Raw genomic sequence first — 21,395 nt, forward strand, 5'->3', positions numbered from 1 at the left:
GAGCGAGGCAGGAAAGGGTGCAGAATGAAGAAAGGAGGTGAGGTTTTTAATACATCTTAAAATGGTGTGGCCCAAATAAAACTGTCTTAAATACACACACACAGATTTTTACATCTCGTTTTGTGAAAACTGCAGCAACAAGGATAGACGTTTTTATAAGAACTTCCTTTCTGGTTGGAATGCCATCACCACCTTCCTTGCTTTGAGCCCTGCCCCTAACTGCTCTGTGCTACTGGCTCCTGGGCACGTAGTCCGATCCGCTTGTTCATGTTCTGATTGTGGGGTGGGGTGGAGGGGGTGGGGGGCAACAAACCACAGGCTTTGGAGAGAATGCTTCCTCCTTTAGACAACCTGTGCTTCCAAGGGCCACTCACAATTCCCTTTCTATACTGCCAAGAAACAAACAAGGCTCTGAGATACTCCTCCAAATAGAGAAGGAGGTCACCGATGACATCGCTCAATCTGCAACCAATCCCACCTGTGAATCCAAGAAGGACTCTATGCTTCAGAAATCCTGGTCTTTTGGGGGGCAGGACAAAGACAGCTTCTGGAGAAGAATCTAAATTCAGCAGGGAAATGTCAGTCATGGCCTCAGGTATTTCTAAGCAACTCATGTGAAAGTGATACAGACTTGGCAGCCTTCTTTTTAAAACATTCTTATCATATAAATTTTCAAACATGTAGAAAAGCAGATGAAATAGTATAATGAAGCCAATGTACCCATTACTCAGCTTCAACAATTATCACACATAAGCAACCCTACTCATTAATTCAAAGCAATCAAAACGATTATATACTTTATAAATCTCAGTGTCTCTAAAAGATAACAGCTCTAAAAAAAATCTACAACTTAATGCTATTATCACACAAAAAATTTAACAAAAATTCTTTAACTAAATTAAAGAATCACTAAATTTCTCTAGTTTGTGTTCACATTGACTTTATTGTCTTTTAAGTTACATCTTATTATGATTTACTTGAATCTGTTTCCAAATAAGGTCCATATATTGTGGTTAGTTGATGTCTCCTGTCTCTTTCAGGCTACAGTTTCATGCTGATGAAACCAAGCCATCTGTCTCATAGAATTCTTTCAGCATCTGTACTCTGCTGAATGGTTCCCTGTGATTTGGGTTAACCCCCTGCTCTGACCCACATCCATCCTGTAAAGTGACATCTAAAAGCAGGCTTACTCTCCAGCACAGCCTTATGAAAAACTGGGGTGGATTCATGGTCAAGCGAGTCTGGGAAACAAACCTGTGCTCTTCTTCCTTTTGACTCATAATGTACATCAGCATCTGAGAAACTGGTACTGGTTGAGCTTCAGAATTTCCCAAACATACTTCACTCTAGAACCCTTTAGGGTCTAACATCCATTGCCATCCATGGAATTAGCATTAGGCTGAACTTACTTTGAGATGGTCTATTCACATAGATATTGCCATGATCTGGATAAAGTGAGTAGTTCTCCTAAATCTTTGATTTACCTTGGTCTGCCTTTCACTACCAGTAGGGAAGTGAAAAGCTAGGATTCCATTACCAACAAAGAGTCTTCTAGGTGACTTTGGGAGACGAAGCTAGCTCTTTTCTAGATATTCCATTATTGAAATGGGAATATTTTGTTCCCAGGCCTAGACAGAAAAATCACTCTTCCATCTTAGAATAAAAGGCGGCAGGGAAATAACATGTCCTAAATCATGCCACATGTGTACATACAAAGTTTAAAAACTGCCTACAATAAGACCATATTTTCTTTTTAGGATTATGTGCAAGCAGTAAGAGCTGTGCAGTCTGACCAGTGGGATAATCAGGTAAAGAAGAAAGATTTTTGGAATAGGGTTCCATGGAAAGGTCTGTGCAAAGTTCGAATAACAGAAGAGAATAACTTATAATCAAGAGAATAAAAATGGAGAACAGACAGCCAACAAGCACATGAAGAAAGTGCTCAACATCACTGATTATTAGGGGAATGCAAATCAAAACTACTACGAGGTACCACCTCCCACCAGTCAGAATGGCCATCATTAATAAGTCCGCGGGAGTTCTCGTCGTGGCTCAGCGGTTAACCAACATTCTAGCATCCATGAGGACATGGGTTTGCTCCCTGGCCTCACTCAATGGGTTAAGGACTGGCGTTGCCGTGAGCTGTGGTGTAGGTTGCAGACGAGGCTCAGATCCCATGTGGCTGTGATGTAGGCTGGCAGCTACAGTTCTGATCCCACCCCTAGCCTGGGAACCTCCATAAGCCGCTAGTGCAGCCCTTAAAAAAAATAAGATAAAATAAAAAAAAAATTCCACAAATAACCAATACTGGAGAGGGTGTGGAAAAGAGGGAACCCTCCTACACTGCTGGTGGGAATGTAAATTGGTACAACTACTATGGAAAACAGTATGGATGTACCTCAGAAAACTCATTATAGAAGTACCATATGACTCAGGAATCCCACTCCTAGGCATACATTTGGACAAAATTTTCCTTGAAAAAGACACATGCATCCATATGTTCACTGCAGCACTATTCACAATAGCCAAGACACGAAGACAACCTAAATGTTCATCAACAGAAAAATGGATTAAGAAGATGTGGTGTATATTCACAATGGAATACTACTCAACCATAAAAAAGAACGAAATAATGCCATTTGCAGTGACATGGATAGAACTAGAGACTCTCATACTAAGTGAAGTAAATCAGAAAGAGAAAGACAAATACTATATAGTATCACTTATATCTGGAATCTAAAATACGGCACAAATGAACCTTTCCACAGGAAAGAAACTCATGGACTTGAAAAGCAGACCTGTGGTTGCCAAGGGGGAGGAGGAGGGAGTGGGATAGACTGGGAATCTGGGGTTAACAGATGCAAACTATTGCCTTTGGAATGGATAAGCAATGCTGTATAGCTGCTGTATAGCACTGGGAACTATATCTAGTCACTTGTGATGGAGCATGAATGGAGAATAATGTGAGAAAAAGAATGTATATATGTATACGTGTGGCTGGGTCACTTTGCTGTACAGTAGAAAATTGACAGAACACTGCAAACCAACTATTAAAAAAATCGTTTTTAAAAATAAAAATTAAAAAAAAAATAAAGTGCACCACAAACATGGAAAAAAAAATGGAGAACATAATCAGCAATCAATGGATATATAACAAAATTAAAATTTAAGAAAGCAATTTCAAAAAATAAAATGAAACACATGAACTTGATTTTTGCAACCAGCCTGTTGAATCCCTTCACAGAACAAAATTCCAAATGACCGTAATTTGCCTTTCCACTTGCAGTTGGACCTCTCAGCCTCCAAAACTAAGAGAAAAAAATATCTTGTTCAAGCCAAAGAAAACAAAAACACAACCCTGCCCCCCCCCAAAAAACCCTGTAATTTGACTGTACATAACCTAACAGGGTATACCCTCAGGTCAAAAAGAATTGGTCAAAAAATTTTTTTAAATCTCTTATTCTATTTTTTTTTTCTGGCTGCACCCATGGCATGCAGAAATTTCCAGGCCAGGGACTGAACTCTTGCCACAGCAGTGACCTTAACTGCTGCAGTGACAACCCTGGACCCTTAATCCCCTGGGCCACAAGGGGAACTCCTATTTTTCTTTTTTTGATAATCAAATTATTGATGTTATCTGTGACTACTGTAGAAACAATAGGAAATAAAAGAGTTAAGGGTATTTTAATGCTTTCTATTTCTAGAATTGATAGATGCTAAGAATTCTTACTGTGGATAAAGATAAAAGATTAATGAGGTTAAGTATTATGGTCCTAAATTTATATGTATATAAACTCATAACATACTTTATCATTTAAAAAAAAATGGAGTTCCTGTCATGGTGCAGTGGAAACGAATCCAACTAGGAACCATGAGGTTGCAGATTCGATTCCTGGCCTTACTCAGTGGGTTAAGGATCCAGCGTTGTCATGAGCTGTAGTGTAGGTTGCAGACACGGCTTGGATCTGGCGTTGCTGTGGCTGTGGTGTAGGCTGGCAGCTGTAGCTCTGATTAGACCCCTAGCCTGGAAACCTCCATATGCCACAGGTGCAGCCCTAAAAAGCAAAAAAGTAAAAAATTAAAATAAAAAAAAAATTACGGTCTATTGACATAACAGGCCTAGGAACAAAGACCAACCTAGTGGCAATGAGCAACCCTACTGCTCAGATTGTGGTCTCTAAACATCATTTGCCACCAAAAGGAACCAGGGAGAAATGGGTGACTCTGAATCTGAAGCACCAAATGTACAAGGTGGGCCTAGAAAATCTTATACTAGGTAGGGAGGAATGACCCATTCAGGGTCACATCAAATGAATTTAGGAATCAACCTGAAGAGGTTCCCACTGGGCAGACAGGAAATTTGATCATCAGTAAAGATGACAAATGCAATACACTGAAATACAACAAATATATTTCAATCCATGAATGATATAGAAAAGGAAAACTCACTGGTCCCTTTCAGAGAAAGCTAGAGAAGCTCTTCATTTGAAAACTGGCAAATAAAAGAAAAAAATATTTATCTATTACTTTCAGATAATCAGACAGTAAATATTTGAAAATTTCTATTCCAAATTTCATTCTAAAAATGAGAGAGGAAAAGAAAGAGATATGAAGAAATATGAAAAGAAGAAAAGAAAGATATGATACATCTTAAAAAAGGTATGTCAACCAATTGCTATGGGTAAACCATAACTGGATCCTGATTTAAACAAAGAACTGTAAAGAAAACTAAAATTGATGGCATTTATGAACACTTACTGATGATAGCATGCCATAATTACCACTTTTTATAGAGTACATTAATGGTCTTAGAGCTATACACACTTTAAAAAGTCCTTTAACTCCTACAGATGTATACTGACGCACTGATGTATTCACAGGTGAAATGTTATGATTTCTGGGATTTATTTAACACAAAGGGGAGAAGTATATGGGGTGTTTGCCCCTAGTCCAGCCCTATCAATTTGCTTATTGTTCCCCCAAGGCTCTTTGCTTTTGCAAAGATCTGTGTTTTTGTGGGTATGGTTTTCTTCCCTCCTTGCAAGAGCTTTCAACTTGAATTGCTACTCCTTTAAGGCAACCACACATATGTTAGCTTCTTTAAACCTCTGCACACTGAATTCATCACTACATCACTAATGTCCCCGAGACCTCTAGCACAGCACATGAGGCCTCTGCTCCAGTTGACTGTGTATAGCTGTGACTTCGCAACCTGACTGTGGACAGGAGCTGTGTCTTACCCCACGCACCAATGCCACTGGACGGCACAGAGAAACATCTGAGTTAAGTAGAACAAGGAATTGGAAGGGTCTGGATTAGGGTAACTAGAAAGGAAGAAACTAATTGAAAAAATATTTCTTAGGAAAAGAATGATCAAACAAAGAGATTACAAACTGAGGGAGCTGTAACCAAGCCTCTAGCCTTTTAATGCATAATCTATTATACAATACTGCCTAGGCTACAGGATCTAGGCTGAACTTACAGGACTAGAAAGCAGGCTCTGCTTAAGGCTCACTGTAACTTCAACTTGTAGACAGCTGATTTTGTCCATTGATTTAACAAAGGTATCAGCCTAATAGTCTAGATCCTTATATGGATCCCTAAAAAGGAGTCTAAAATAAATTGTGACCAAAGATGGTAAAGTGTCATGTGTTGTGATTAATCCAATTCTGAGTAACTGGGGTCCATTAAAAAACAAAACAATACCACTGCCATGCTTTAATACATTACTGCCTCCCTAATAATATATTTATCGTGTTAACAGGGTGAAGGGATGGGATGAGCATAAGGGTGATAATCTAAAATTAAATGTACATCACACATTTTTTTTTAAAGATTTTCATAGACTCACCAAGTAGGCAGGTAAACAATTTCCAATCTGAAACTAACAACTCTGGAATAAGAACGAAATAAATATCTCAAGTTGATGCTCTGTTTACAGGTCTCAGTGATACAGAGAAGTGAATTAACTTTACTGACTTCTAAAGTCTGATTTCAGAGTCTACTCAACAATTTCCTATAAAAGCCTCCTACCATTTATTTATTTATTTATTGCTTTTTAGGACCGCACCTATGGCATATGGAAGTTGACAGGCTAACCCACTGAGCAAGGCCAGGGATTGAACCTGCATCCTCTCGGATACTAGTCGGGTTCGTTACCACTAAGCCGCGACCGGACTCCCCTTCTTTTAGAAAGCCCACTGACATGAATGTTAGGACTGCACTTAGGTCCCTTCGCCAGGTCAGCTTTTCTGTTTGAAAAATAGAAACCACCAAATCTAAGATACTGAAATCATGACATAAGTTTAAGCACTTGTTAAAAGCTACTTAAAAGTTCAAGCCCACAAAATCCTTCAAAAGCAGTTAAGTAAAACTGAGACCCTCCCTGTGATTTTAAGAGTTGAAATGAGAATTACAGAAGGAGTCCTGGACAAGTGAATGTCAGGGGAGGCAAGTGATTGCAGGCAGCCTGTCCTTACTGCTACTAGCTGCTTAAAATAATTCTTCCTGATGCAGAAAAGATAAACTTGCCAAAGGACAACAGATGACAAAACAAAACCAACCATTTCAGCCTTGTGCTATTTGCAGAGGCCGAATGCTGTTTGAAGAAATAAAACACAGAGTGAACTTCCTAGAGGCTCACTGGGCTTCAGATAAGAAGTAACAGAATCTCAACAAACAGACCTAACAGCACTCTGACTCCTAATAAACATAATATTATGGAAGGAAGGAAAAAATTTACTGAGAAAATTCCTGTAAAGCTTTAGGTTAAGGACTGAATTATATTTAAAAAATTTTTTTTGTCTTTCTGTTTTTTCAGGGCACACCCGAGGCATATGGAGGTTCCCAGGCTAGGGGCTGAATTGGAGCTGCAGCTGCTGGCCTATGCCAGAGCCACAGCAACACCAGATCCAAGCCGGTCTGCAACCTACACCACAGCTCACGGAAACGCCGGATCCTTAACCCACTGAGCAAGGCCAGGAATCGAACCCACAACCTCATGGTTCCTAGTTGGATTTGTTTCTGCTGCGCCACAACGGGAACTCCCAAGACTGAGTTTTAAGCAGAATTTTTTGGCTGTTATAAACTGGTTCCAATGGAATTACTTAGCATTACAATTTCATGACTGATAAGCATCAAGAACTATATTAAACTACGCTTACGCCTACTAGTGAAATCCTACTAATTTATGGCTGGGTTTAAGCATCTTCTCAGATTATCTCTATGGTCTAGCAAATTTGCCAAACAGATTCTTCCTTAATACTTTACTTTAGAACCAAAGTCTACCAAAGACGAGATTCTCAAACTCTATCCAACAGTGTTTCAATGATAAAGTAACCAAATGACTTAATTACAAAATAGTTCTAATTAAAAAGAACTAAGAGAAAATTTAAATTTCTTTTTTTTTTTTTTTTTTTTTTTTTTTTTTTTTTTTTTTGTCTTTTTGTCTTTTTGCTATTTCTTTGGGCCGCTCCCACGGCATATGGAGGTTCCCAGGCTAGGGGTTGAATCGGAGCTGTAGCCGCCAGCCTACACCAGAGCCACAGCAACGCGGGATCCGAGCCGCATCTGCGACCTACACCACAGCTCACGGCAACGCCGGATCGTTAACCCACTGAGCAAGGGCAGGGACCGAACCCGCAACCTCATGGTTCCTAGTCGGATTCGCTAACCACTGCGCCACGACGGGAACTCCAAATTTAAATTTCTTAAGAGAAATGCTTTCAGGTAGCTTCAAGCAATTCAGTAATGCTCATTTATAAATATTTGCCATACTAATTACAATTAGGTTGTATCAAAGCAATGCCATTGGGACAGTTTAAATGATAAGATGGGGTTGAAGCTGTTTTTTTTTCTTCAGGAACAAATTTTATTTATTTAATTTTACTTTTTCTAGGGCGTATACCTGTAGCATATGGCAATTCCCGGGCCAGGGGTCAAATCGGAGCTGCAGCTGCTGGCAAGGATCAAACTGGAGCTGCAGATTCCAGATCTAAGCTGCATCTGCAACCTACGCTGCAGCTTATGGCAACGCCGGATCCTTAACCCACTGAATGAGGTCAGGGGTTGAACCCGCATCCTCACAGACACTAGGTCAGGTTCTTAACCCAGTGAACCACAATGAGAACTCCTAATATTCTTAATCCCCAAACACGTATCAGAAATGAAATAAAATCTTAAATTCAAATACTTTTCACAACACTGAACAAACCAGTGCTGAAAGATCAACTTTTAAGCACCCAATTTATGAACACATGTTCTTGTATCTGCATGTCCACATCTCGATCTGTATCTGCATGTCCACATCTCGATCTGTACGTGGGCACATACTGCATGTGAGGATGGAGTGATGCATCCTACAAAAGAACAACAATGTACTGTGAACAGCTCTTTCCTCCTTAGCCAGACAAGTGTTTGAATTTGCTGCCAAGGAAATGAAATGAAAGAGAACAGGATCCGTTACCTAAAAAGATTCTAGGCTGGACCTATCACTTGGAGTTACTAAGGGATTCTGCATGGCTATCATGGCAGAACTTGGGCGTGGTGAGTGGCGAGAGGAGCCATCCATTTTATCACTGAAGGTGCAGATTCCACGGGACAAGAACTGTTCAGATTGTACTCAGGGAGAGTAGCTTCCCTGGGTCAGCTTTTCTGTCTATAGAAATAGAAACCTCAACAAATCCAGGTTACTGAGTCCAAGACATAAAATAAGTCTAAGCTCTTGCTAGAAAGCTATTTGGAGTTCATGATCCAGTCATGTTTTCACATTTTCATGAATCCAAAACGCCTTATAATCCTACAAAATTTTCCTTCATCATTTGCTTCCTTGTCAATGTATTTAAAGAGTCACTGAAAGTAATTAGCCAGCTGAGTTTTCTGATGGCCAGAGAAACGACTACTTTCTCGGCTCTTCCACTGCTCTGTAGTAACTAACCATGTACATCTGTGATGTGATAGTCTGGTGGGAGAGGATGCCTAAGTTAGGTACAATTTATCATGTGCCATCCTGGGAAGAGCCTTACCTTTTAGGTGAATTTCTCAGAGCCATTAAGCCTGATAACTAACTGCCGAGCCAGTGAATAGTTACACATTTCTGAGGTCAATGGGAAAATGAAGAGGCTCTGTTGTTATTCTTTACTCTTCTTTTGCAGTTTGTAGTGTGACAATGTTTCTGTAACACTGAGCAGTTCATCTATCACAGATCAGCAGAGAAGTAGTCACAGTCAAATGCAGTTGTGTGATTTTCCTAGGCCCGGGGAGCCAGGGCAGTATGGGTAGAATCGCACTCCCAGAGGAAAGGGAAATAAAAATCCCAAACCTCTTACGTGGACTGCTGCTCAGGCAGGACCCTTTTGGCTGGATTTTCAGAAAATTAAAATTAGCTCCGGCAGTGAATTCTGTGTTGCGTCCCCAGGTCCACTTCAGAACAGGAAAGGTTTGCTTGTGGGTCAGTCTCTCTGGGAGCAGCCACCTGGCCTAATGTCACACTTCTGCTCCTGGGGGACAGGCCTAGCTCCAGGGACTGGTCAGTGCAGGGCCATGAAGGGCCTGGGGAGACTCTGAAGAGGTCCCTGTGGAGCAGGCTGAGGACATGTAACCACATCATGGCAGCCCAACTTTTCACCCGCCCCTATCCCACTTCTTCCCCACAGACACCCCTCCCAGCTAATTCTCCAAAAAGTGCCTCCCAATACTGTTCTTCATGCTAATTAACACCCCATTTTAGAGTCTGCTTCCCAGGGAACCAACCTGCAATGGTGCTTGTGAGGTCACCTTAATGGCAACCCCTCAGCTCTGAACTCCCACTTCTGGCCTAGTAACTCAGCACCTACAAGCCAATATGTCCATTCTGTTGTGTTTTTTTTTTCTGCATTTAAAAAATCTCCCTACGTGGTTTCTCTGGCCTGAATCATCTTCCAAGGCAACAATGCACGCGCGTGCGTGTCTGTGTTTGTGTGTGTGTGTGTGTGAGAGAGAGAGAGAGAGAGAAAGAGGCAGTGTGCAGAGGCAGACAACGTGTAGTCTTAGTTACAAAACTGCATAGATTTTAGCAGTTCATCTCTTACCTAATGTTCCCCACAAGCTCTATTATTTTTAATACAGGATTTTGCAAACACGTAATTTTTTTAAATAAACATATATATTGTGTTATAATAGAAATGTCTATATTTGACATTACATTTTATCTTATTCTTTTTTTACTTAATGGCCGCACCCACAGCATATAGAAGTTCCTGGGCTAGAGGTTCAATTGGAGCTATAGCTGAGGCCTATGCCACAGTCACAGCCACTGCCAGATCTAAGCCACATCTGTGACCTATGCCACAGCTTGCAGCAACGCCAGATCCTTAACCCACTGAGCAAGGCCAGGGGTCGAACCTGCACCTCTCATGGATACTAGTCAGGTTCTTAACCCGCTAAGCCACAATGGGAACTCCCACATTATATTTTATAGTATTTATATTTGACATTAGTACTTTGGAAGAGCTTACAATGTTAACTGCTGTCTTTCAGAATACATTGGGAGTTACACGAAGGCAGGAACCATTCACCTGAATCATGCAAGGGAAATTAATGATAAAAGGGGGTCCCAGAATGGATGGTAATTTATGTCATAAAAGAATTCATTGCAGAGTTTAAACTGTGAATGTACTAAATGTATCAAAGAATGTATGAAAATGAAATGAAATCAACAAAATCCAGAATATGGAAAACAGAAGAGAGAAGGAATTGGAACCCACAGGTTAAAAGAGCCTAAAAGACACTATCAATTAATTGCAATATACAAATCTTGTTAGGATCCTGATTCAAACATACATGCAAGTTAAAAAATTATGAAGCAACTAGGAAAATCTGAACACTGACTGGATTTGATGACCTTCAGGAAATGTGGTTCATTTTTTAGGTGTGAAAAGAGTACAATGGTGTGTTGAAGAGTTATCTTTTAGGAATGTATAATGAAATGCTAAAATGAGAAAACAAGATGAAGTGACATGATGTCTAGGAATTGCTTCAAAAATTGGAGAGAAAGTGGGTGGAGGTGAGCTGCCACAATATTGACCATTCAACTGATCACTGTTGAGCTGGACTCTGGTCAGTGGGGACTCATGATTCTCCCTATTTTTCTTACATTTTACATCTTCCATAATAGTGAGTATACAGCATATTGGGAGACTTGTTCCTGAGGGTGAAGTACATGACCCAAGGCACCTATGCCTCAGTGAAAGTGACTGCTAAATTGTCCTCAGAGAAGTCACCTCAGTCCCACAGAAGAAACAAGGCAGAGGGGAACCCAACCAAGGCAGAAAGGTAATCCCATCTGTGCGCTGACTCAGACGGGAACACAGAAGCCAGCAAGCGGTGTGTTTCCCATATGAGATCATGGATTGGCCACCAGCAGCCACTACTAATGTTAGAACAGGGTTTTTCCCTGAAAGAGTCACAATTCCTCTTGCTAGAAAAACAGGAACTGGTCCTAACAGGAATATTATGTAATGCTAGGGAACTGAGGAGACTGGGAAAAGCAGGATGAGGGGTAGAGAAGAGCACAGGATGAAGGTGGAGGCGGGGAATGGAAACTGCTTGTGGGCTCGTTAAAGGGGCCCAGCCCAGGTCCGCTTCCTGCCAGCCTCACCCTTCCAGCCGGGGCCTTCTCTCCCTCGATTACCGGGCCACTTGCAGGCCGTCAGAACATGACGAGTGAGTGAAAAGGCTTATCTTCCGCACTAACAAGCAGAACCAAGGGAGATCCGAGGTAAAGAGAATAACATCGGGCTGAAGGGCACACAGGCCGGGCGGGCTCCCTTTCACTGCAGAGGGAGCAGCGGCCAAGCAGGAACCTTCAGGAATGTGGCCAGGATGCACGGGGCCCACCAGCAGCCTGCTTCTCAGGCTCAAAGACAGAGCTAAAAGCGCAAGCTACTAAAGGGACAGTGTGTTGATCTTTAAAATGTTGCACTACAGTGTGCACACTGAGATTCTGCTCTGGGAACGGGAAGTGGTGACACCAGTTCTAGCATGCGCACACATGCACTGCCATTCTCCAAGGTTTTAATTGTGGTTATCTCTGGGAGTTTGGATTATGGCATTTTTTTCTTCTTAATGCAATGTTTTTTCCTATAATGAGTATTTACTGCTCTTATAATAAAAAATCATTTGAAATTTATACACACACACACACACACATACACACACAAAGAGAAAAACCCCACAAGCTTAGGGCAGAGTGCTCCTTCCTCCAGGACAACTATACCTGGGGTGGACTGCTGTTGTCCCATGGCCAGTGCTGGCCCTGGACTTGGAACTAATCACTGGAGGCATTTTTTGAGTTCCCTCTCCTCTCACCCCTTCACTCCCAGCTGATGGGACAGGAGAAAGTAGCCGAGTGAGAACCCAGGAGGCTCATCAGGAAGACATAGCACAAAGGAAGAAAGGCTCAGGCAGATGCCCATGGGTCCATGAGAAGAGGACTTCATGGTATCAGGTGAAATGTGAAACACAAACACACACTGAGTAGTGATGGCAAGGAAATGAAAAGCAAGGGGGTGTGCAGAGAATGGGAACAAAGTTAAAAGGGGTGACTGCAGGGAAGGCCCAGATGACACCTGTGTTTTGAGAGCTAATGTTTCCCTGCAGAACTCATCAGTATCCAGAGACTGACTCCTCCTGTGGTAATGCTCAGCCCAGGGACCCACTCTACCATCTGTTCCTGAAGCTACCTGAGCGAGTCAGACCCTAAGTCCCAGGGCTTCCCCGCCAGGCCCCCAGGATCACTCAAATCTTTCCCGCTCTCTGCTACAACCTCAGCTCAAGCTTCCCACGCCTCTCTGGAACAACAGCCTCTTAACTGAGTTGCCTATTTAGACTTGCCCCCTCCTGCCTTCATTCTTATTTTCTTATCTCCCGCAGCCAAGGATCTTTCTAAATTGCAAAAATAACCATGCCCTTTCTATGCTTCAAACACCTTAGCTGCTCCCAAACACATGCAAAAACTACAGTCTAAGTTCCCAGCATGTGCTTCCAGACAGCTCTCTGGGAACCACCCCCCTTGGGGGAACCTAGGCCCACCTTCCAACACCCACCACAAAAGTCAAAACTAATCTGTAACAAAACTTTCTTTTCTCTGGATACCAAATTGCACCTAAAGTATGTGAAGCCTACAGTAGTGTTCAACCCCTTTCAGTGGAGCAACAGAGCAAATAACACTCATACAGCCTCCAGGAGCAACTGTGTGTGGCTGCCTGCTGGTGACCAGCCCAGAGACAAGGGACTCATGTAAGGTTTAATAGTACTTTTAGGATCTTCAGACTAACATTTTTCGGTGAATGTAATAGGAAAAAAAGCACCAATGAAGGGACAGGATAGGATTGCTTTGATGTGTGATATATGCCCACCGAGTCCATGACTCTGAACTAGTAACAAATGGCATTCTATGTTTGTGTGTGTGTGTACACGTCTACTTCTGTTACTTACAGTATAATGTGTATTACATATAGTTGTAATATATAAATAAGTACAGTTACACAAAATAAACCATGTTTTACTGGAGACTCTCACCTTACAGCCTATTCCAGCTTACTGCTCAACCTCGTGCCCAGTTAGGCATCCCGAACACCCCCCTAGATGCTGACTCCCCACACACATTCCCAGCCTGTCCCACACCACCTCCTTCCCAAATCACGCTCCCCTGGCTGTGGTTCTTGGGGCACTGTCTCCTCCAATCCTTGTAACATCTGCTGAATGCCTACTATGTCCTAGGGGTGAAGATCTGCCTTGAAGAGCTTCTAGAAGCATAAGCTTGAGTAGTTTCTGCCCTCAAATCTATACCCACTAGTGTTTTTGCATTCCCTTAACTTTTTTTGGGGGGGGGTCTTTTTAGGGTCACACATGTGGCATATGGAAGTTCCCAGGCTAGGGATCAAATTGGAGCTGTGGCCTATGCCACAACCACAGCAACACGGGATCCCAGTTGCGTTTGCAACCTACACCACGGCTCATGGCCATGCCGGATCCTTAATCCACTGATCGAGACCAAGGATCAAACCTGCATCCTCTGGATGCTAGTCAGATTCGTTTCCACTGAGCCATGGCAGGAACTCCTCCCTCAACTATTTTAATGAGCATACTGTCTATATAATAATCCTCTATGGGCTGGTCTATAAAAAAATTTCAAACTATTATTTATGGCACAGGAGTTTTCTGAGCTAAGGGTTATGTTCCTGAGCTCTGTTTGTTCAAACGTTTTGACCTAGACAAAACTTTTCCCTCTCAAAAGCTTTCAATAAACTAATGCTACAGGAAGAAGACATGGGTCTAGTGGAACACAGGCTGTCGTTTTAATTTCTATTACGAAAGGTCATTAGTCTCAATAACCAAACAAAAAGGACTCTATTTTCAAAAATAAAAGTAGAGTGAGTTCACAAGTCATTTAGCCTCGAGGATCTCTGTCAAAGCAGCAACATGAATACAGTCAAAGAATGTTGTTATAACAAATCATGGTAACATGAGTCACTTACGAGCACTTTAGTGTATTCCTTATTACCTGTGGAGATTTAACTTAAGATAAACTTAAAACAAATATTATTGCAATGAGTATCTATTAACAGATTCAAACAAGAAGCAAAATAATTCCAACAGGGTGTATGAAAGCTATGCTGCCCAGGGTAGCTTTTATATAAAAAAACTACATTCAAAGATTTAGGAATCTGAACAAATGTAAACTCTTAAAAAATGGATTTGCTAATTGCCTACCAGATGTTTGTCATTAAGATAATAACCGGTGCTGCTGCGCAGTGGGTTAAGGCTCTAGCATTGCCACAGCTGTGGTATAGGTCACAACTGTGGCTCAGATTCAGTCCCTGGCCGGGGAACTTCCACATGCTGCAGGTGTGGCTGAAAAAGGAAAAAAAAAAATAATAATATTAACTCTCTCCACTGATTTTTCTCTTTAAAAATTAGAACTTTGGGGGCTCTTCTCCCCGCTCCCAGGAACTCTGGGAGCTATCTGCTTTCCTTTAATAAAAACTTCGCTTGTTTGCAAAAAAAAAAAAAAAAAAAAAAAAAAATTAGGATGCTATGGAAGGGCAATGAAAGGGTATTTCTAGGAAGGAACTCCTAAGAACCAAAGCTATCAATGCTCACTGCTTGGTAATTTATCACCAGTTAAAACTTATAATTACAAATACATTTAAAAAATATAGATTCTGTAAACATTCACACAAACACTTCCTTTAACCAAGAAGAAAAGAAAGTTTTGTTTTCTCACAAGAAGTAGTTATATTATAAATTTGCTTAAGGCTGAAATATTACAGTAAAAAGCATCAAATCTTTTCCCTATTATTCCTTTTAAATGAATGGGAAAATAATATATGGTTTCAAATTAAACTTAAAGTATTTAAAACTAAAATCTGAGTGCACCAATATTTTTAAGATGGCATTTTTGTGTATGTGACATGAAAAACAAAAACTACTCTGAATTCTTCACAGGAAGAGAACAACCATTTATTTACTGTATTTATTCAGGGCAAGCTTCCTTGTTCATGTCAGAATGGGAAATTTAACATTACTGAAGAGGAGAAACAGTGACAAAGGAGGTAGGAGTCAGACACGAACATATCACACGTTTCCAAATATTTAGAGGGTCAATGTTATGCCCACCTAGAAAGTGGGTATAAATTTAGAGAATCAGAAAATTCTAAAGTTTCTTAGTTTTATTAGCATCACACTCTAACCAACTGAGTTAACCGGCCAACTAGTTACTTGGTTTTATTAAGTAAAACATTCTAAGATTAATTCATTCAACAGCAACCACAAAAATCACTTGGGCTGGGTTAAAGTACTAATATCAAAGAAAGAAAAATCACCAGACCTACATGGCTATGAGTTATCAAGCTCCAGCTCAGCCAAGTAAGTTCATAGACTCTCTGACCTGGCTGCAGACAAAAGACTTGGCTCGCTCCCATGCTGTCCTTCTTAGCTGCCATAATCAATGAGGCAGAAAGGGTCCTTTCTAAAGGTGCCAACAAAAATTTTCAACAATGTAACCTTAAGTAAAAGAAAAAGTCTTTACCTTGTAACTTTACGATATACTTTATAGTTACTGCTTATTAAAAACCCCCTCAAAGCATACTATATTACCTAAATAGGAAAAGTTAACATTCAGTGATCTCACATTTTCTTAAAATTAAAATCTAAGAGAATTCCAAATTCTACAACAGTCGCCAAAAAACAACAAAAAAGGCTCCTATTCGCAAATATCACCTGAATCTTTTTCACGCTGCCTAAGTGTCCTGCTCTTTCAACTGAACACAGAACTTATATGGGTGAGGCAGGCCTATATCCCTTGAAACTTTCCTCTTAGGACTGCTTTTGCCATATTCCACAGATTTTGGAATGTGGCATTTCCATTTTTATTTGTCTTAAGGTATTTTCTGATTTCCTCTTTCATGTCTTCATTGACTCACTGGCTGTTTAGAAGCATGCTGTTTAGTCGCCATGTACCTGTGCTTTTTTTCCAGTTTTATTCCTGTAATTGGCTTCTAGTTTCATACCATTGTGGTCGAAAAAGACACCGGATATGATTTCAGTCTTCTTAAATTTATTGGGACTTTTTTTTGTGACTTAAAATGTGATCCATCCCAAAGACTATTCCATGTACACCTGAAAAGAATGTGTATTCTGTTGCTTTTGACTGGAATGTTCTCTCTCTCCCTCTGTGTGTGTGTGTTATTGTCGATTTCTCTCTTTATGTCTGTAGATATTTGCTCTATGTATTTATGTGCACCTATGTTGGGTGTGTGGATAATTTTAAATGTTGTATCTTCTAGTTGGAATGATCCTTTATCATTTTACAATGCCCTTCTTTATTTCTTGTTACTGCCTTTGTTTAAAATCTATTTTGTGTGATATATTCCATTTTCCATCCTCACTTTTAGCCTGTGTGTATCCTTAGATCTGAAGTTGAGTCTTGTAGGCAGCACATATAGGTCTTGTTTTTTAATCCTTTCAGCTACCATACGTCTTTTGATGGGAGCACTTAGTCCATGTACATTTAAAGTAGTTACTGATAAGTTTTTACCATTGTTTTAATTGTTTCCTGGTTGTTTTTAATTTTTTTAATTTACTTTTTTGTCTTTTTAGAGCTGCAAGTGCAGCATATGGAAGTTCCCAGACGAGGGCTCCAATCAGAGCTGTAGCTGCCAGCCTACACCACAGCTAACAGCAATGCCAGATCCTTAACCCACTGAGCAAGGCCAGGGATAGAACCCAAGTCCTCATGAATACTCGTTGGGTTTGTTGCTGCTGAGCCACAATGGGAACTCCCCTGGTTGTTTTTATAATTATAATTCTTTTCTTCTCTTGTTCTCTTTCCTTGTGATTTGACAACTATCTTTAGTGTTGTTTATATTCCTTTCTCTTTATTTTTTTGGTGTATGTGTTATAGGTTTTTGATTTGGGGTTACCATGAAATTCATATATGACAACCTATGTATACAGCAGTTTAAGTTGATGGTTAATTTCAAGTTCATTCTAAAAGTGCTACATTTTTATCCCCCTCCCCCACATTTTGTGTTTTTGATGTCATATTTTACATTTTTTATTTTGTGTAGCACTTAACCATCTATTTTAGATATAGATGATCTTGCTACTTTTGTCTTTTAACTATCATATTAGCTTTATAGGTGGTTTGATCTACTACTTTTACATTTGCCTTTACCAAGGAAAAGTTTTTCTTTCATAATTTTCTAGTTATGAACCTTTCTTTTTTTCCATTTAAAGAAGTCCCCTAACGGAGTTCCTATTGTGGCTCAGTGGGTTAAGAACCCAATGTAGCATCTGTTGAGGATGTGGGTTCCATCCCTGGCTTTGCTCAGTTGGTTAAGGATCTGGCATTGCCACAGGCTGCAGCATAGGTTGCAGATGCAGCTTGGATCTGATGTTGCCATGGCTGTGGCACAGACCAGAATCTGCAGCTCCAATTCAACTCCTAGCCTGGGAATTTCCATATGCTGCAGGTGCAGCCATCAAAAAAAAAAAAAAAAAAAAAAAAAAGTCCTTTAGCATTTCTTGCAAGGCTGGTGTAGTGGTGATGAACTCCTTTTGCTTGCCTGGGAAACTTTATTGCTTCTTTAATTCTGAATAACCTTGCTGGGTATTCTTGGTTGTAAGTTTGCCTTTTTTTTTTTTTTTTTTTTTTCTTCAGCATTTTGAATGTATTGTGCCAGTCAGTCTGGTCTGCAAAGTTTCCACTGCAAAATTAGATAATAGTCTTTTGGGTGTTCCCTTGTATGTACCTAGCTATTTTTCTCTTGATGCTTTTCAGATTCTCTTTTACTTTTGACATTTTAATTACAATGTGTCTTAGTTTGGGTCTCTTTGAGTTCACCTAATCTTGGGAACTCTGTGCTTCCTGGACTTGATGATGTCTATTTCCTTACCCAGGTTAGGGAAGTTTTCTTCAAATAGCTTTTTTGTCCCTTTCTATCTTCTTCTGGGACCCCTAAAATGCAAATGTTAGTATTCTTGATGTTATCCCAGAAACCCCTTAAACTATCTTCATTTTTTAAGATTTCTTTTTCTTTCTTTCTTTCTTTTTGGCTTTATAGGGCTGCTCCTGCAGCATATGGAGGGTCCTAGGCTATGGGTTGAATCAGACTGGCAGCTGCCAGCCTACCCCACAGGCACAGCAACTCCATATCCAAGCCATGTCTGTGACCTACACCACAGCTCATGGCAACACCAGATCCTTAACCCACTGAGCAAGGCCAGGGATCAAACCCAAATCCTCATGGATACTAGTCAGCCTCGTTACCACTGAGCCACAACAGGAACTTCCTTAAGATTCTCTTTTTGCTGTTGTGATTAGGTGATTTCCACCACACTGTCTTCCAGATCGCTGACCCATTCTTCTATATCTTCTAATCTGCTGTTGATTCTTGTGAGAGTATTTTTCATTTCGTTATTTCTTCATATGTGATTGGTTCTTTTTATCTTTTATCTCTTTGTTGACGTTCTCACTGAGTTCACCCATTTTTTTTCCTGAAATCAGTGAGTATCTTTATGACTATTACTCCAAACTCTTTATCTGGTAAATTTCATATCACCATTTCATTTAGTTCTTTTTGTGAGGCTTTGCATTGTTCTTTCATTTAGAAGGTATTCCTCTTCTCCTTTTGACCAACTCTCCATGCTGTTTCTATGTATCAGGTATATCAGCAATGTCTCCTGGTCTCGAAAGAATGGCTTTGTATAAGTGTCCTGTGGGGCCCAGTGGCACAATTCCCCCTGGTCACTAGAGTAGGTGTTCCCACCTATGTGGGCTGTGTGCATCCTCCTGCCATAGTTGGGCTACAATTGCTATGGACATGCCTATTGGTGGGGCTGACCCCCAATCTGGCTGCCTGTGAAGCCCAGCTGTGACTGCAGTGGGTACAATAGTATGTGAGGCTGGCCTGGCAGAGTGGAAGCTGCTTTTGTAGGGGTGCCAGTGCTAGCCAAGGTGGCCTGCCATGTGAGGTGGGGTGTGAACTGCTTTGAAGGGGCTGGCTGGGGTGGGTCCTCAAGGTAACACTGGGATGGGGTGTACTGTGTTAGCTAAGCGGATGGAGGGTGACAGAAATGGCACCCGCCAGTGTTAGGCCAGCTAGGTGGAAGAAGAATTAAGAAAAGTAAAGGCACCAGCACATCTGTCCCTGGACGAAGTGCCATCAGATCCTTGCCCCTCCAGCAGAGACCTAAAATTATCAGTGAATCTCTGTCTTGTATGAGCTGGGCACTTTTCAAACTACTGCCTCTGCACTGGGATTCAGAGCAAGTAAATTTGTACATGAGCTCTTTAAGAACACAGTCAGTTTCCCATAGCCCTCCAGCTTTCCTGGATGTAAGCCCCACTGACTTTCAAAGCCATGTTATGGGGGTTTGTCTCCTTAGTGCAGGTCCCCCAGGCTGGGGAGTCCCATGTGGAGCTTGGACCCCTTGCTCCTTGTGGGGGTCCATGGTTATGATATCTCTTCAGCTTATGGGTTGTCACACCAGACGGGTGGATTCTGATTCTGACTAGACCACGTCTCTGCCTCTCCTACCCATCTCAATGTAGCCCTTTCTTTTTATCCTTAGTTGCAGAAAATCCATTCTGCTAGTGTTCTGGTCCTTCTCAGAGGTAGTTCCATATGTACAGGTGTGTCCACAGGAGGAAGTGCACTCAGGATCTTCCTACTGTGCCATCTTAACTCAGAACCCAAAGCAAGTGTTCTTAAGTAGGGAAAAATATGACGTGTTTACCTTCATTTTTCAGTAGTATGAGCTACTTAATGAAAATGAAAAATATTTCTGTATTTGTCCTTTTACGAGATGTGCTTCTGAGATGACTGTGAGACAGAAGCAGGCTTTCATTGAATAAAATGGCCAGCCAAACTTCTGGAAAACAACTTCTCCTAGAGTACATGTGACCTGGGTAAAGCTTTCAGTACCACTAAGTTTGTGCACATGCCTATGGCTGAAATACTGAGAGAAGCACAATCATTAGCCTCAAGGGGTTATTTAGAGTTGACTTCCATGCCCTCCCAAATCTATCTGCTCTAAATATAACTTGGAAATAATTCATATTGTGGCTACATATAATTTTTACAAGTTTTTAACTAGCACATGGTTAAAAAAAGGAAAAGTCAATATGAAGGTATACTTTCAATCGATATACATACAAAAGAAAACATAAAATGGAAATTATTAAAGATAAAAAATATATATATAATTTCCTGTTATCACTCAAACTTGCAATGAAGACTCCTGATTATTAAAAGTCAACCAAGTAATTCAAAAGTTGTACTGGTGGGCATTTAGGCAAAGCCTTTTTGGCCATGAGTTGCTGGAAGCCGAAATCTTTCCAAATCCTCATCCATTGCTTTCGCAACTCTCCCAAAAGGGGAAAACTACCCTAACTTCAGAAGAGGTGGATTCTTTCAAGTCTAATGGCCTCATCAGTGTTTCTGAAATTGCTGTTACCTAGGGGCCTGTTAAAAATGCCTATTTCTAGAGCTCAACCAAGCTACAATTCATGTTTTTAACAAGCTCACCAGGTAGTTCTTCTGCCTGCTAAGAACTGGAGTTGAGAATTGGAGGCAGTGAACAAATCACTGCTTGGTAGCTCCTCCTAGTGTCAGTTTTTCAGAAAATACTCAGTTTTCCCAAATTGTGCACAAGAAACAATTATTTGATTTTAGAACAACATGATCATCACCCAAATCTTCAGTACCAGTGGTCAGAGAAAAGGCTATCCTCCTGCCCTGATGGGGAACATCCCTCCCCTCCTCTTGGCTGTTAACTTGGTTAGGGATCCTTAATGATGCCTGAGTTACACATTTGGCCTGTACATCACTTTCTAATCTCTCTTTGCAAGA

General features: G+C 40.9%; 1 protein-coding gene across 4 annotated transcripts in view; it reads right to left on the reverse strand.

The window, feature by feature from the left end:
- The window catches only part of PINX1 (PIN2/TERF1 interacting, telomerase inhibitor 1), a 76,109-nt gene that overhangs the window by 15,993 nt on the left and 38,721 nt on the right, over positions 1 to 21,395 (reverse strand). For 2 of the 4 annotated variants that reach the window (XM_003483400.4, XM_021072651.1), the window contains exon 7: positions 8,241 to 8,357. The exons of the other annotated variants lie outside the window; for them this stretch is intronic. In XM_003483400.4, coding sequence (XP_003483448.3) covers positions 8,241 to 8,357 — 117 coding nt within the window. The remainder of the gene's footprint in view (positions 1 to 8,240; positions 8,358 to 21,395) is intronic. 4 annotated transcript variants of the gene reach the window in all.

Source organism: Sus scrofa, chromosome 14, assembly GCF_000003025.6.
Source record: "Sus scrofa isolate TJ Tabasco breed Duroc chromosome 14, Sscrofa11.1, whole genome shotgun sequence".
Classification (NCBI taxonomy): Eukaryota; Metazoa; Chordata; class Mammalia; order Artiodactyla; family Suidae; genus Sus; species Sus scrofa.